Source organism: Leishmania mexicana, chromosome 27 (assembly GCF_000234665.1).
Source record: "Leishmania mexicana MHOM/GT/2001/U1103 complete genome, chromosome 27".
NCBI lineage: Eukaryota > Euglenozoa > Kinetoplastea > Trypanosomatida > Trypanosomatidae > Leishmania > Leishmania mexicana.
The window spans coordinates 49,563-62,000 of NC_018331.1; the positions used below are offsets into that span (position 1 = coordinate 49,563).

The window sequence follows — 12,438 nt, forward strand, 5'->3', positions numbered from 1 at the left end:
AAGTCACCAGCGAAGCAGAAGGGAGGAAAAGGAGGGGGCGAATAGAGAAGGTTGACGGTGGTACTCGTGGGCAAGCAGCGTGCTCGGTGGCAGCAAGTGCGAGTGTGAGCACTGTGGAGTTCTGGTAAGGGCGCCGACGAGCGTGACAGGGATAGGACGGCTGAATCCGCGCCCAAAGGTGGCTAGCATCGTCGCTGATAAGCGCAGACTGGCCAAGTACATTTTCTTCGGGTTGCACAAAGAGGGAGCATTGAGAGATGACAAAGAAAATCGATTCGAGTTCTGTGAAGATTCAGCGCCTCTTAGGAAAGCGTGCACATCCGTCCCCACTCCATCCGACGAAGTCGCACCAGCGCTGTCGTACCTCTACTCAAATTCCATCAGCAGCTCCGTGCCCTGCTTGAGTGGCTTCGTAGCGCAAACCACCACCCGGCGGGCCGCCAGCGGCGCCGTCTCCACAATCACCCGACGCCTGCTCGACGAAGACAAAAAGTCCGACTGTACGCACGTAAAGATGGCGCAGTTGCCGCTGCTCTGTGCTTCTGCATCCTCCTCTGCCTCGGCGCGGGAGTGCAGAGGGGCCGCCCGTATCAGATCAATCGCAGGCACGAGAGACGGAAAGAGGGGAAGGTCGGGTGATGTCTCAATCAACTCGGAAAGCTCCGCCGGAGCGGATGGCTCCCCGTTCCACGGCAACAGCAGTGCGCGCTGCATGACCGTGCGGTGCGCCTGTACCAGCATATCCCTGCTCGGGCGCAGCTTCGACGACACACCGCGGCGCTTCATGTAGTGTCGGAGCATCGAGTAGGTCAAGTCGAGCTCGTCCTGTACACGCCTCTCCATCACTTCCAACTCTGCTGCAGAGCTGGCACGCAAAGAAGGGCACGCAAACTTATTGCTTTCAGAAAAGAGGTTCGGCAGCGGGGGATACACAGTGCTACTCAGCAGTGGCTGTAGCAACCACCGCTCTGCATCGTTGGTAACGGCGCACTGCTGACGATAGCACGCCACAAAGCACGCGAGCCACAAGCTGTGTGCGGTGACCACACCCATTCGACCTCGCCGCGTCAAGAACAGCAACATCTTTCGAAGCGATGGAAGCGCGCGAGGCAGTACGTCCCCTCTAAGCGTTTGCCCATTAAAGACGGAGTTGTATGGAACGCTAATGAGCGGACTTCCGTGCTTGGCCGACTCGCCGGCAACGAGACCGATAGGCGAGGCAGCCATTGCCGTCTTGTGGATGGACAGCCTCTTGCTGGTGACACCGCAGCCGCTACACGCGGCCCAGAAATCGTTGACGGAATCGTGCATACCTGTCAGCACCACAGGAGCACCGCGCGAGAGGAGGCAATGGAAGCGGGCAAATCGGCGCGACGACGGCAACTGTCACCGCGTGTGTCTGGATGGGGAAGAAGAAAACGACCGCGTGCGGGTGTGCGTGTTAGAGCATGTGTGTGTCCCGTGGCTGGGTCCTCTGCGGTGGCGTCTTATCCGGCGGGCCCTCTTTTTTTTCGGTTACCGCACCACACAAATCCATTTTACAGGGGCAGTGAAGGGAACGAGATAGACTTCATCTGCAAGCTGAAGTAGCGGTAAGAGCGTGCACAAAAACGGCAGTTCTCTGGCCTCATTCATTGCAATGCAACCAGTCGGTTAGGACTCAATGAAAACCGCCTTCTCATCTCGAAGAGCACAGGAGGAGGAGAGGTGCCGACGCCGCACTCGATCCTCAGAAGAAGGTAACTTGAGGCGGCAGCACTCGTAGAAAGATGATGCGCATTCTCGAGAGAAGCATGGTAACTCTACAGAGCAAACCCCCGAGGAGTTGGCTTCTATCAAGTTTGGTGCCCACATTCAACGGTCGTGGGCGTATTGCGTCATTGAAGGATGCGCTCGCTTGCTTCTCCTTAGTCAACCAAGCGCTTAAATCGAGCCAGAGGGAGAACAGCAACGCTCATCGCAACCGGCTCTGTGACAGAGAAACACCTGCGGATGCCTCAACACATGCACTGAAAAAACAAAACAGACCCGATGGCAGAGAAAACCTGCTTCGCAAGGCAGTCAAACATATTGACGCCCACCTGCCAAACTTTCACGCACAAACACGCAGAGGTGCGCCCGCCCTCTGCTGGCTAATAATCAGCAACGGGGGTTGCTACGGCGTCACGCACGCGCGTGATGCCACCCAACTCCGGCTCACGACGCCAGCGCGGCCTTGGCACTACATGCTTCTCTGTTGGATGCTGCCAGTAGTTGGGCCAGTTGTTGGCCACCGTGTACTCTTGTGGGCTAAAGTATGCTGCCGCGTCCGGAGTGCGGTACGAAAAGCGGTCCTCCATCTGACCCGGGCTGAGCACTTTCGTGGCGTTGTCAAGAATAGTCGCGTTGATGGTGCGCTGCTGCTGAATGCGCTGTGCCCATATTGTGCGATGCCGAATAGACTCCGTCAGCTCTCGCGTGTGGAAGTTGCCTCTCTTGTTCGGAACCATCTTGAAGAGACCGTTGGCTAGCGAGCAACCGGGGAACTTATTGTCAAACACCTTATCACGGATGAGGAAGTTCCTCGTCACTTCGCGGTGAGCGCGATGCAGCTGGATGAGCTCATATGCAGAGTTGTAGTAAGTAGGGATGCGGCGCGGATTCACTCCGGCTACAACCGAGTGAAATGAACCACGGCCTAAGGCTCCACTGGACATCCTTACGCAATGAAGCGAGACTACACACTCTAATGACGCACAGACGAACGTTTCGAGTGCACGTGAAGAGTACTGGTGACGAGCGCAGGTCCGTGCCGCGCAGTTCAAGAAGGAAATGGGGAACAAGACACAGAAGATGAGGCGCGAGAGAGGGCAGGGATAGGAAAGAAAGTAGAGCGCAACAAAGTTGCAACAAAGGCGGCAGTGAGGGCCAGAGACGATGGTACAGCAAGGTGGCGTGGTCCGGACGGTCACAAACGTGTCAAGTATGGAGCCGGCCAGAGAATGGGGCGTAAGCGCCAAGGTTTGCACACCACTAAACTGATAATGGGAGTAGCGGGGCAGTGGGAGTAGTGGCTTCCGTTGCGCGCATGCCGAGCGAGAAAACGGACTGCCGCGCGAGCGCAGAAGGCTCTGTGTCAGAGAGAAACTCAATCTACTGATACTGCGCGCCCTCACGCAACGAGGAGAACAAAACCGTATGAGCCACGATGTGCGTTGAAGTATCAACCCACAAGGATAGAGGTACAGACACTGACGCAGAAGTCAGGAACTTCGCAGCGTAGCCCCACAGTTTAAGTCGCATAAGAATTTTGAGACAAATCCATTTACACCTAAAAGATAACAAAGCAGTGAACTCTCTGCTACTACAGCCGGTGCCGCATACAAAGGTGCACAAACGCGCCTACACGCGAACACGTGCCCCTGTGCACACTACCCTGCCGCATCGATGTCGCTGCACCCTCTGATACAATTTCTACACCCGTCCCTTCTGTCATGGTGCCCTGAGCTTAGCTGAACTCCACGCTACCTCCGGCCCTGTCACAGACACATCGCACGGTGCCAAGCAGCCCTACACACACGCCCTGCAGCAATGCATCGACTCCGTCATCCGAGCACGGCCCCTGCCCCACACTCCGCAGGTCGCCCCACACCCGCCCCCATCACGCCGGCAGCCGCCTAGTGTGCATCCCCGTAGGGGTGGCGCACAGGCCCCCACACCACACACACACACACCAGCAAGGGCAGTCAGGCCCGGGTGCAATGCGTTCCAGGCACGCCGACACTCTGCCTACCACATGGACGGCACAAGTGTGTTCGCTGTCGCGGGTCACCCCCGACGCCAGCGCCACCCCCAGGACCCCAGCGCCGACACACCAGTGGCCATGCATCGCGCTCACCTCCCCACGTCGTAGGCACTCGAGCCTTGTCACCATGAGAAGTGGGGTTCCGGCACTGACAGGCGGGGGGATGGGAGGGGGATGGGGGGGGATGGGAGGGGGAGGGGCTGCCTGTACGTCCCCGCATACGGTGTGGGGTGTACTGGGCGCTGACGTACCACGCAGAGTGAGGGGTGTCCCTCTGTAATGACGGGCCCACTGTTACAGGAAAAACAAACAAAGAAAGATAATGGCGTGGAAAAGCAAAAGAAAACGAAGCAATGAAATACGAAACCAACGAAGACACTCAGCACAGAGGGTTGGAAGAGGCGAATGACGTGAAAACTCGAATAGAGAAACGCGCGACATACGCACTCCAACAGCGCAAGGACAGCGCTCTGAATCGGAAAAACCAAAACGGTAGGAATCGAAAAAGAATTAAACGAGGGAGGAAAGAGTACGATACACTGTCGGATAGCAAGAAACCGCTAAAGCTGCTGGACTTTTGATATGCAAAGCCCAGCGCCTCTCATCTGTCACCACGCATGCCAGCGTCGTTGAACTATGAAACGAACAAAAGACACAACCAACAAGCCCACTCGCCACCTCTACATCGTCAGCTCATGACTACTGTGCAGCAGCACAGATGCCCACGAGGAAATGATACAACACAGCAAAACACAAAAGCAAAGTTTCCCTCATCGCAGCAGCACACCGCACACCAGGAAAACAGCCAGAAAGGCAAAGAAAAAGGACGTCAAGAACGGTTTCTTCCCTTCCGACTCCGCAACAGAGAGTGTCTTTGGCAGAACACGACCCGAAGATGCTCCACGCACCCGCTTCTGAACAAAATGTACCGGAAAACTCCCCCGCCTATGCTTTCCTCTCCGCTTGACCTGCGCAGCTGTCTCTACACCTGAACAGCTAGACCCTTTCCCCGACACAGCGGAACATTCACGGCCCTCGTAATCCACACACCGCAAACCCGCTGCACCATTCACAGCACACACTACCGCCTCCTCAGACTCGGCCTGCTGGCGGGCAGCCTCCTCAGCCTCAGCCTGCTGCCGGGCAGCCTCCTCAGCCTCGGCCTGCTGGCGGGCAGCCTCCTCAGCCTCGGCCTGCTGGCGGGCAGCCTCCTCAGCCTCAGCCTGCTGGCGGGCAGCCTCCTCAGCCTCGGCCTGCTGGCGGGCAGCCTCCTCAGCCTCAGCCTGCTGGCGGGCAGCCTCCTCAGCCTCGGCCTGCTGGCGGGCAGCCTCCTCAGCCTCAGCCTGCTGGCGGGCAGCCTCCTCAGCCTCGGCCTGCTGGCGGGCAGCCTCCTCAGCCTCGGCCTGCTGGCGGGCAGCCTCCTCAGCCTCAGCCTGCTGGCGGGCAGCCTCCTCAGCCTCGGCCTGCTGGCAGGCAGCCTCCTCAGCCTCAGCCTGCTGGCGGGCAGCCTCCTCAGCCTCGGCCTGCTGGCGGGCAGCCTCCTCAGCCTCAGCCTGCTGGCGGGCAGCCTCCTCAGCCTCGGCCTGCTGGCGGGCAGCCTCCTCAGCCTCGGCCTGCTGGCGGGCAGCCTCCTCAGCCTCGGCCTGCTGGCGGGCAGCCTCCTCAGCCTCAGCCTGCTGGCGGGCAGCCTCCTCAGCCTCGGCCTGCTGGCAGGCAGCCTCCTCAGCCTCAGCCTGCTGGCGGGCAGCCTCCTCAGCCTCGGCCTGCTGGCGGGCAGCCTCCTCAGCCTCAGCCTGCTGCCGGGCAGCCTCCTCAGCCTCAGCCTGCTGCCGGGCAGCCTCCTCAGCCTCGGCCTGCTGGCGGGCAGCCTCCTCAGCCTCGGCCTGCTGGCAGGCAGCCTCCTCAGCCTCAGCCTGCTGCCGGGCAGCCTCCTCAGCCTCGGCCTGCTGGCGGGCAGCCTCCTCAGCCTCGGCCTGCTGGCAGGCAGCCTCCTCAGCCTCAGCCTGCTGCCGGGCAGCCTCCTCAGCCTCGGCCTGCTGGCGGGCAGCCTCCTCAGCCTCAGCCTGCTGGCGGGCAGCCTCCTCAGCCTCGGCCTGCTGGCGGGCAGCCTCCTCAGCCTCAGCCTGCTGGCGGGCAGCCTCCTCAGCCTCGGCCTGCTGGCAGGCAGCCTCCTCAGCCTCAGCCTGCTGCCGGGCAGCCTCCTCAGCCTCGGCCTGCTGGCGGGCAGCCTCCTCAGCCTCAGCCTGCTGCCGGGCAGCCTCCTCAGCCTCAGCCTGCTGGCGGGCAGCCTCCTCAGCCTCAGCCTGCTGGCGGGCAGCCTCCTCAGCCTCGGCCTGCTGGCGGGCAGCCTCCTCAGCCTCAGCCTGCTGGCGGGCAGCCTCCTCAGCCTCGGCCTGCTGGCAGGCAGCCTCCTCAGCCTCAGCCTGCTGCCGGGCAGCCTCCTCAGCCTCGGCCTGCTGCCGGGCAGCCTCCTCAGCCTCGGCCTGCTGGCGGGCAGCCTCCTCAGCCTCAGCCTGCTGCCGGGCAGCCTCCTCAGCCTCAGCCTGCTGGCGGGCAGCCTCCTCAGCCTCAGCCTGCTGGCGGGCAGCCTCCTCAGCCTCGGCCTGCTGGCGGGCAGCCTCCTCAGCCTCAGCCTGCTGGCGGGCAGCCTCCTCAGCCTCGGCCTGCTGGCGGGCAGCCTCCTCAGCCTCGGCCTGCTGGCGGGCAGCCTCCTCAGCCTCAGCCTGCTGGCGGGCAGCCTCCTCAGCCTCGGCCTGCTGGCGGGCAGCCTCCTCAGCCTCAGCCTGCTGGCGGGCAGCCTCCTCAGCCTCGGCCTGCTGGCGGGCAGCCTCCTCAGCCTCGGCCTGCTGGCGGGCAGCCTCCTCAGCCTCAGCCTGCTGGCGGGCAGCCTCCTCAGCCTCGGCCTGCTGGCGGGCAGCCTCCTCAGCCTCGGCCTGCTGGCGGGCAGCCTCCTCAGCCTCGGCCTGCTGGCGGGCAGCCTCCTCAGCCTCGGCCTGCTGGCAGGCAGCCTCCTCAGCCTCAGCCTGCTGCCGGGCAGCCTCCTCAGCCTCGGCCTGCTGGCGGGCAGCCTCCTCAGCCTCAGCCTGCTGGCGGGCAGCCTCCTCAGCCTCGGCCTGCTGGCGGGCAGCCTCCTCAGCCTCGGCCTGCTGGCGGGCAGCCTCCTCAGCCTCGGCCTGCTGGCGGGCAGCCTCCTCAGCCTCAGCCTGCTGGCGGGCAGCCTCCTCAGCCTCGGCCTGCTGGCGGGCAGCCTCCTCAGCCTCGGCCTGCTGGCGGGCAGCCTCCTCAGCCTCAGCCTGCTGGCGGGCAGCCTCCTCAGCCTCGGCCTGCTGGCGGGCAGCCTCCTCAGCCTCAGCCTGCTGGCGGGCAGCCTCCTCAGCCTCGGCCTGCTGCCGGGCAGCCTCCTCAGCCTCAGCCTGCTGCCGGGCAGCCTCCTCAGCCTCGGCCTGCTGGCGGGCAGCCTCCTCAGCCTCAGCCTGCTGGCGGGCAGCCTCCTCAGCCTCGGCCTGCTGGCGGGCAGCCTCCTCAGCCTCGGCCTGCTGGCGGGCAGCCTCCTCAGCCTCGGCCTGCTGGCGGGCAGCCTCCTCAGCCTCGGCCTGCTGGCGGGCAGCCTCCTCAGCCTCGGCCTGCTGGCGGGCAGCCTCCTCAGCCTCGGCCTGCTGGCAGGCAGCCTCCTCAGCCTCAGCCTGCTGCCGGGCAGCCTCCTCAGCCTCAGCCTGCTGGCGGGCAGCCTCCTCAGCCTCGGCCTGCTGGCGGGCAGCCTCCTCAGCCTCAGCCTGCTGGCGGGCAGCCTCCTCAGCCTCGGCCTGCTGGCGGGCAGCCTCCTCAGCCTCGGCCTGCTGGCGGGCAGCCTCCTCAGCCTCGGCCTGCTGGCGGGCAGCCTCCTCAGCCTCAGCCTGCTGGCGGGCAGCCTCCTCAGCCTCAGCCTGCTGGCGGGCAGCCTCCTCAGCCTCGGCCTGCTGGCGGGCAGCCTCCTCAGCCTCGGCCTGCTGGCGGGCAGCCTCCTCAGCCTCAGCCTGCTGGCGGGCAGCCTCCTCAGCCTCGGCCTGCTGGCGGGCAGCCTCCTCAGCCTCGGCCTGCTGGCGGGCAGCCTCCTCAGCCTCGGCCTGCTGGCGGGCAGCCTCCTCAGCCTCGGCCTGCTGGCGGGCAGCCTCCTCAGCCTCAGCCTGCTGGCGGGCAGCCTCCTCAGCCTCAGCCTGCTGGCGGGCAGCCTCCTCAGCCTCAGCCTGCTGGCGGGCAGCCTCCTCAGCCTCAGCCTGCTGGCGGGCAGCCTCCTCAGCCTCGGCCTGCTGGCGGGCAGCCTCCTCAGCCTCAGCCTGCTGGCGGGCAGCCTCCTCAGCCTCAGCCTGCTGGCGGGCAGCCTCCTCAGCCTCGGCCTGCTGGCGGGCAGCCTCCTCAGCCTCAGCCTGCTGGCGGGCAGCCTCCTCAGCCTCGGCCTGCTGGCGGGCAGCCTCCTCAGCCTCAGCCTGCTGGCGGGCAGCCTCCTCAGCCTCAGCCTGCTGGCGGGCAGCCTCCTCAGCCTCGGCCTGCTGGCGGGCAGCCTCCTCAGCCTCGGCCTGCTGGCGGGCAGCCTCCTCAGCCTCAGCCTGCTGCCGGGCAGCCTCCTCAGCCTCAGCCTGCTGCCGGGCAGCCTCCTCAGCCTCGGCCTGCTGGCAGGCAGCAGGTGTCGGGTTTGTATGGCGCTGCATGTCGGTAGACTTTTGCGCTTCTTCTTGGGAAAGAGTCATGTTTACGCCTCTGTTTGTTTCCTCGCAGCGTGAGAGCGCGCGATGTTTCATGTCTTTTGATGCTACACGGTTTCTGTAGCGTGGCATGTGTTCAATGAAGTTGACAGGCGCGACGCGGTGTAGTTGCTGCGATCACACTGGGTGCTCACACTCCAGAGAAGATCAATTGAGACTGGGGTCGGGCGTAGGTGCGGTGGAGGGTTCGCGGTAAAGACGCGCGAGTGTCAGCAGAAGGCCGGTCTGGTGAAGCGTGTGTGGGTCGGATGAGAGGCAGAGTGACTTGAGGGTAAATGGATGGTGTCTGCGAGTGGATCGTGATGTCACTGATGAGGCTGAGAGGATGAAGTGAGGGGGAGCTGAAGCACTTATATCCAAGCGAAGGGGAGACAACGGCAGGTTAGAGAAGGCCTTTGTGTAAAGCCAGCGTTTACAAAGGGTGCAACTAGGAAAAAGAAAGATACGAAAATGACAAGGAAACAAATGGAAGACGGGCGTGCGAGCGTAAAGTCGACCAGCACCGCGGCTGTCATGATACCTGGCTGGCGCCGCACTGCTTTGTGGGGTAGCAATCCCAGGGGGGGGGTCTACCGGGAAGCGGTGAGGAGGGGAGCCGTATTGGTAAGGTTGGAGCTAGTCTCGCAGACGGTCGTGCAGTCGTCGCGAGGCGATTCGCTCGAAGAGCGTGCAGAGGCTGCTGGTCAGCGTCACATGGCGGGGCGGAGTGAGGGCGTTGCATGACTGCATCTATCCTTCGAGGCTAACTCTATGATGGGCATGTCCGAGCGAGGGCGACACGCAGGCTGTCTTCTCAAGAGTTGCTCTCACTCGCGTCACCTATGGCGTTCAGAGCCGCTTATAAGCGGCGTCGCCAGATGAGACAGCTTTCCCGGTGGCCTTCGCTATGAGTCCAGTTGTGAGTGTAACCTCATCCCTGAGTGACACTGTGCAGTTGTACGTGTGCAGTGGTGGTGAGTGTGGTGGGTAGGACTCCACGGGCGATCTGCCTTCCCTCCCTGGTGCGCTTTTGGCTTGTCGTGGCCAGGGTCAGCGCAGCCATCTGAAGCGTGCACATGTTTGCTTCTTTATCGCTGTGGTAGATACGGTCTTTGCGGATCGACTAGGCAATCACGTAGCGGTACAGTTTCCACATCGTTTTTTGGAAGGAACATGATTGGACCCCAGCCATCACTTGTGGCGCCGGGCCATACCCCTACTCACGGTGGACAGCGAACTTGATCACTCAGTGGTCACTCGGCGTCATTGTGACGGTTCCCCAATCTTAGATGACGCAGTCGAGCGTCAAGATGGCGTCTCCATGGTCCCATCTGCGCTGTGCCACGCCGAGGTGTTATTATCGCCTGCGCGTGTCAAGAATTTTCCATTGAGCCCGTCGTTTAGAATGGTCTCAGCCTAGTTGTGTCGTCATTTCGTATCCCACACCGGGTGGTGCGAGTTGGCCTCCATTCCAATACCGTGAGGGATGAATGTGACGTCGCTTGGCACCTGATCGAGAGAACTTCCCATGACGCCAGGCCATTCTTAGGCGTGTAGCCGGACGTGAGGTGTGCTCGTCTAGTAGGGTTATTGCAATAACGCCAGGGCACCACTGCTGCAATTTCGCCCTTTGAACGGGGGAGTTGGCCCACACGCCTACAAGCATGTCCTGTTGCCTTCGCAGGGAGACGCCAGCGCCGTACCTCTTTTCTCTTGCCACGCGGGAACGCTGAAAGCCGTGGGAACAAAATGCCCTATACGCCTGTCGAGGTGAAATCCATCTCTTGCCGAATACAGACTCGTGTAGTGTGGAGACGAGGAGAATAACTTGAAACGCTCATGCACGTATGCCGTGCACCTTAGACTAAGGTCATCGCTCACGGTGGTATTCCTCTTCGTCTCAACGGGACCACGGAGTAGAATTGACAAAAAGGAAAAGCGTGAAGAGCAGAGAAAGAGATGCAGTGTGCGCACGTGTGGCTCGGGTGTCGGTGAGTGCAGCAGAACCGCAGCGCAGCACGTCAAGCACACAAACAGAGAAAGGATATGTGCTGCTACTCAGCACTTGAGCCTCCTCTTTGGTGGTGGGAGAATGCGCTCACAAGACGAGGCATAGCGCTCTTCTTGCACATCACAGAGACAGTGCGGCTCACTAAACCTTTTTCCTCACGCCGCCAGCCCCCCCCCCGATCCCGCTCCCTCCTCCTCCAGCCACGGCATGTTTTCTTTTATCGGAGTCGCACAGTAGGCGTTCTCGAGTGCGCATGTCACCTGCAGTACACTTTTTGCTTCCCTCGACAACCACCTCGGCCGGCTCAGTTGACTTTGCTAAGGAATGCGGAGTAATCGTGCACCTCGTGCGGCATCGCAGGACAGCACAAATGAGTCGCTGCTGCACACAGACACCACCCCGCCCTCATTCTCAGTCTATGCAAGAGTACCACTTCTACGTTGATTCAAGGTCGCCGCTATAGGGTACACGTCTACTTCTTCACAGCTTTTTTGTGGCCGCTCGTTGCCTTTCGTAGAGTTCCGGAGACGTGCACGAGTTTTCCATCGCGCGGCCTCTTTGTACCAGCGAGCGGCGCACGCGCAGCGGCTGTCTGCTGGGGTACCTTGGTGACGGTAAAGAAACTGTCCAGTCGTCCCTGCGTTTTCCTGGTGAGGGCAGTCCTCAGCCGCGCGATGCCTTTGTCGACGCGATCGGGGTTGAACAGCTTCTCCTTCACAAGAAACTGAATCAGCCCAGCCTCGTCTGGCTCCGAGAATTGAATGTCGATCTCTTCCGCGCGAGTCACCTCCGGATTCTGGAAGAAGGCGCGGGCCTCCTTGTAATAAAAGTCGGCAGGCACAGGGTGCTTCGTGGTGTCCAGAGACTCCAGAAACGACTCGATGCTGCCATAGCGTTGAATGCCCTCCCACGCCTTTTGCGGCCCGATCCCGGGAACCTTGGGAACGTAGTCGCATCCGAGAAGAATGCAAAGATCAACGAACTGGTCCATGGACAAACCCGTTGTTTGCAGCACCTCGTCGAGGTGAATTTCTGCAACGGGTCGCTTCTTGGCGTCGCTAATGTTCAGATGGCGGAGCATGATCGTGGAGCCAAACGTCAAGGCGTCCATATCCTCCGTGCCCACCGCCCAAGCCTTGCCCTTCTTCACCAGCTCTGCGCACTGAGCCTCGGCTTCCGAAGGTGCTTGGATCACAGGAATCCCCATGAGCCGTAGAAGCTTCTTGCTCTCGTCAATTTGTTCTCGACTCACGCGCACCGTTCGCTTACTCATCTTCTCCATCATTTCGTCGTCACCAGCATCTTTCGCTTTCTCAAACTCCTTCTCTGCCTCAGCAGCCTTCTGGCGGCGCGCCTCCAGCTCGTCGGCCTTTAATTTCGGAGGCTTGCCATCAAAGACGTAGATGGGCTTGATCCCCTCATCGATCATGCGGAGAGTTCTGGCAAAGAGCCCGTTGAGGTGTGACGTCACATCACCCTTTTCGTTTGTGAGCTCCAATCCCTGCCCGTCCTGGAACCCCTTCATGGCAATAATGAACTGGTAAATGCTCATGGAGGCGTCGATGGCGATGCGACGCCCGAAGAAGTTCTTCATCTCTTGCTCCCGGATGGCATTTGGGGACTTATCGTAGAGCAGCTTTGATAAACCTAAGATTCCCATCTTCTAAAACTGCAACAAGCCACTTAGCAGTACATGCACTCCTTCACCTATCGGGGAGGAAGAGCAAGCTGAGCAGCTTTCGTTTTCTCTTCAACAGGCAGCCAGTGACGCCGTCCCTTCGTCGCTAAACCAGTGTTCTTGATGTGCCTCAGGGAGGCAATGCTCTCCTGTTTGCTGTCGTTGTTCTCTACGAGATGCACACTGCGAGCAAGTCGCAAGTAATTCCGTGCGAATTTGTGCAGTGAGAACAGGGCACAAGAGAAGA

The 12,438-nt window shown here is 61.4% G+C and overlaps 4 protein-coding genes across 4 annotated transcripts; all 4 read right to left on the reverse strand.

Annotated features, from left to right (window-relative positions):
* Positions 1–366: 366 nt before the first annotated feature.
* LMXM_27_0220 (conserved hypothetical protein) lies at positions 367–1,311 on the reverse strand (the record flags this gene model as incomplete). Its single annotated transcript, XM_003876547.1, has 1 exon — positions 367–1,311. One exon carries the CDS (start codon positions 1,309–1,311, stop codon positions 367–369), a length of 945 nt encoding a protein of 314 aa, XP_003876596.1.
* An 821-nt stretch (positions 1,312–2,132) lies between these two features.
* LMXM_27_0230 (conserved hypothetical protein) lies at positions 2,133–2,696 on the reverse strand (the record flags this gene model as incomplete). Its single annotated transcript, XM_003876548.1, has 1 exon — positions 2,133–2,696. The coding sequence occupies one exon, from the start codon at positions 2,694–2,696 to the stop codon at positions 2,133–2,135; it is 564 nt and encodes a 187-aa protein (XP_003876597.1).
* A 1,858-nt stretch (positions 2,697–4,554) lies between these two features.
* Positions 4,555–8,595, reverse strand: LMXM_27_0240 (kinetoplast-associated protein-like protein; the record flags this gene model as incomplete). The annotated part of the gene is made up of 1 exon (XM_003876549.1): positions 4,555–8,595. The coding sequence occupies one exon, from the start codon at positions 8,593–8,595 to the stop codon at positions 4,555–4,557; it is 4,041 nt and encodes a 1,346-aa protein (XP_003876598.1).
* Positions 8,596–10,985: 2,390 nt separating this feature from the next.
* LMXM_27_0250 (putative flap endonuclease-1 (FEN-1)) lies at positions 10,986–12,173 on the reverse strand (the record flags this gene model as incomplete). The annotated part of the gene is made up of 1 exon (XM_003876550.1): positions 10,986–12,173. One exon carries the CDS (start codon positions 12,171–12,173, stop codon positions 10,986–10,988), a length of 1,188 nt encoding a protein of 395 aa, XP_003876599.1.
* Positions 12,174–12,438: the final 265 nt, after the last annotated feature.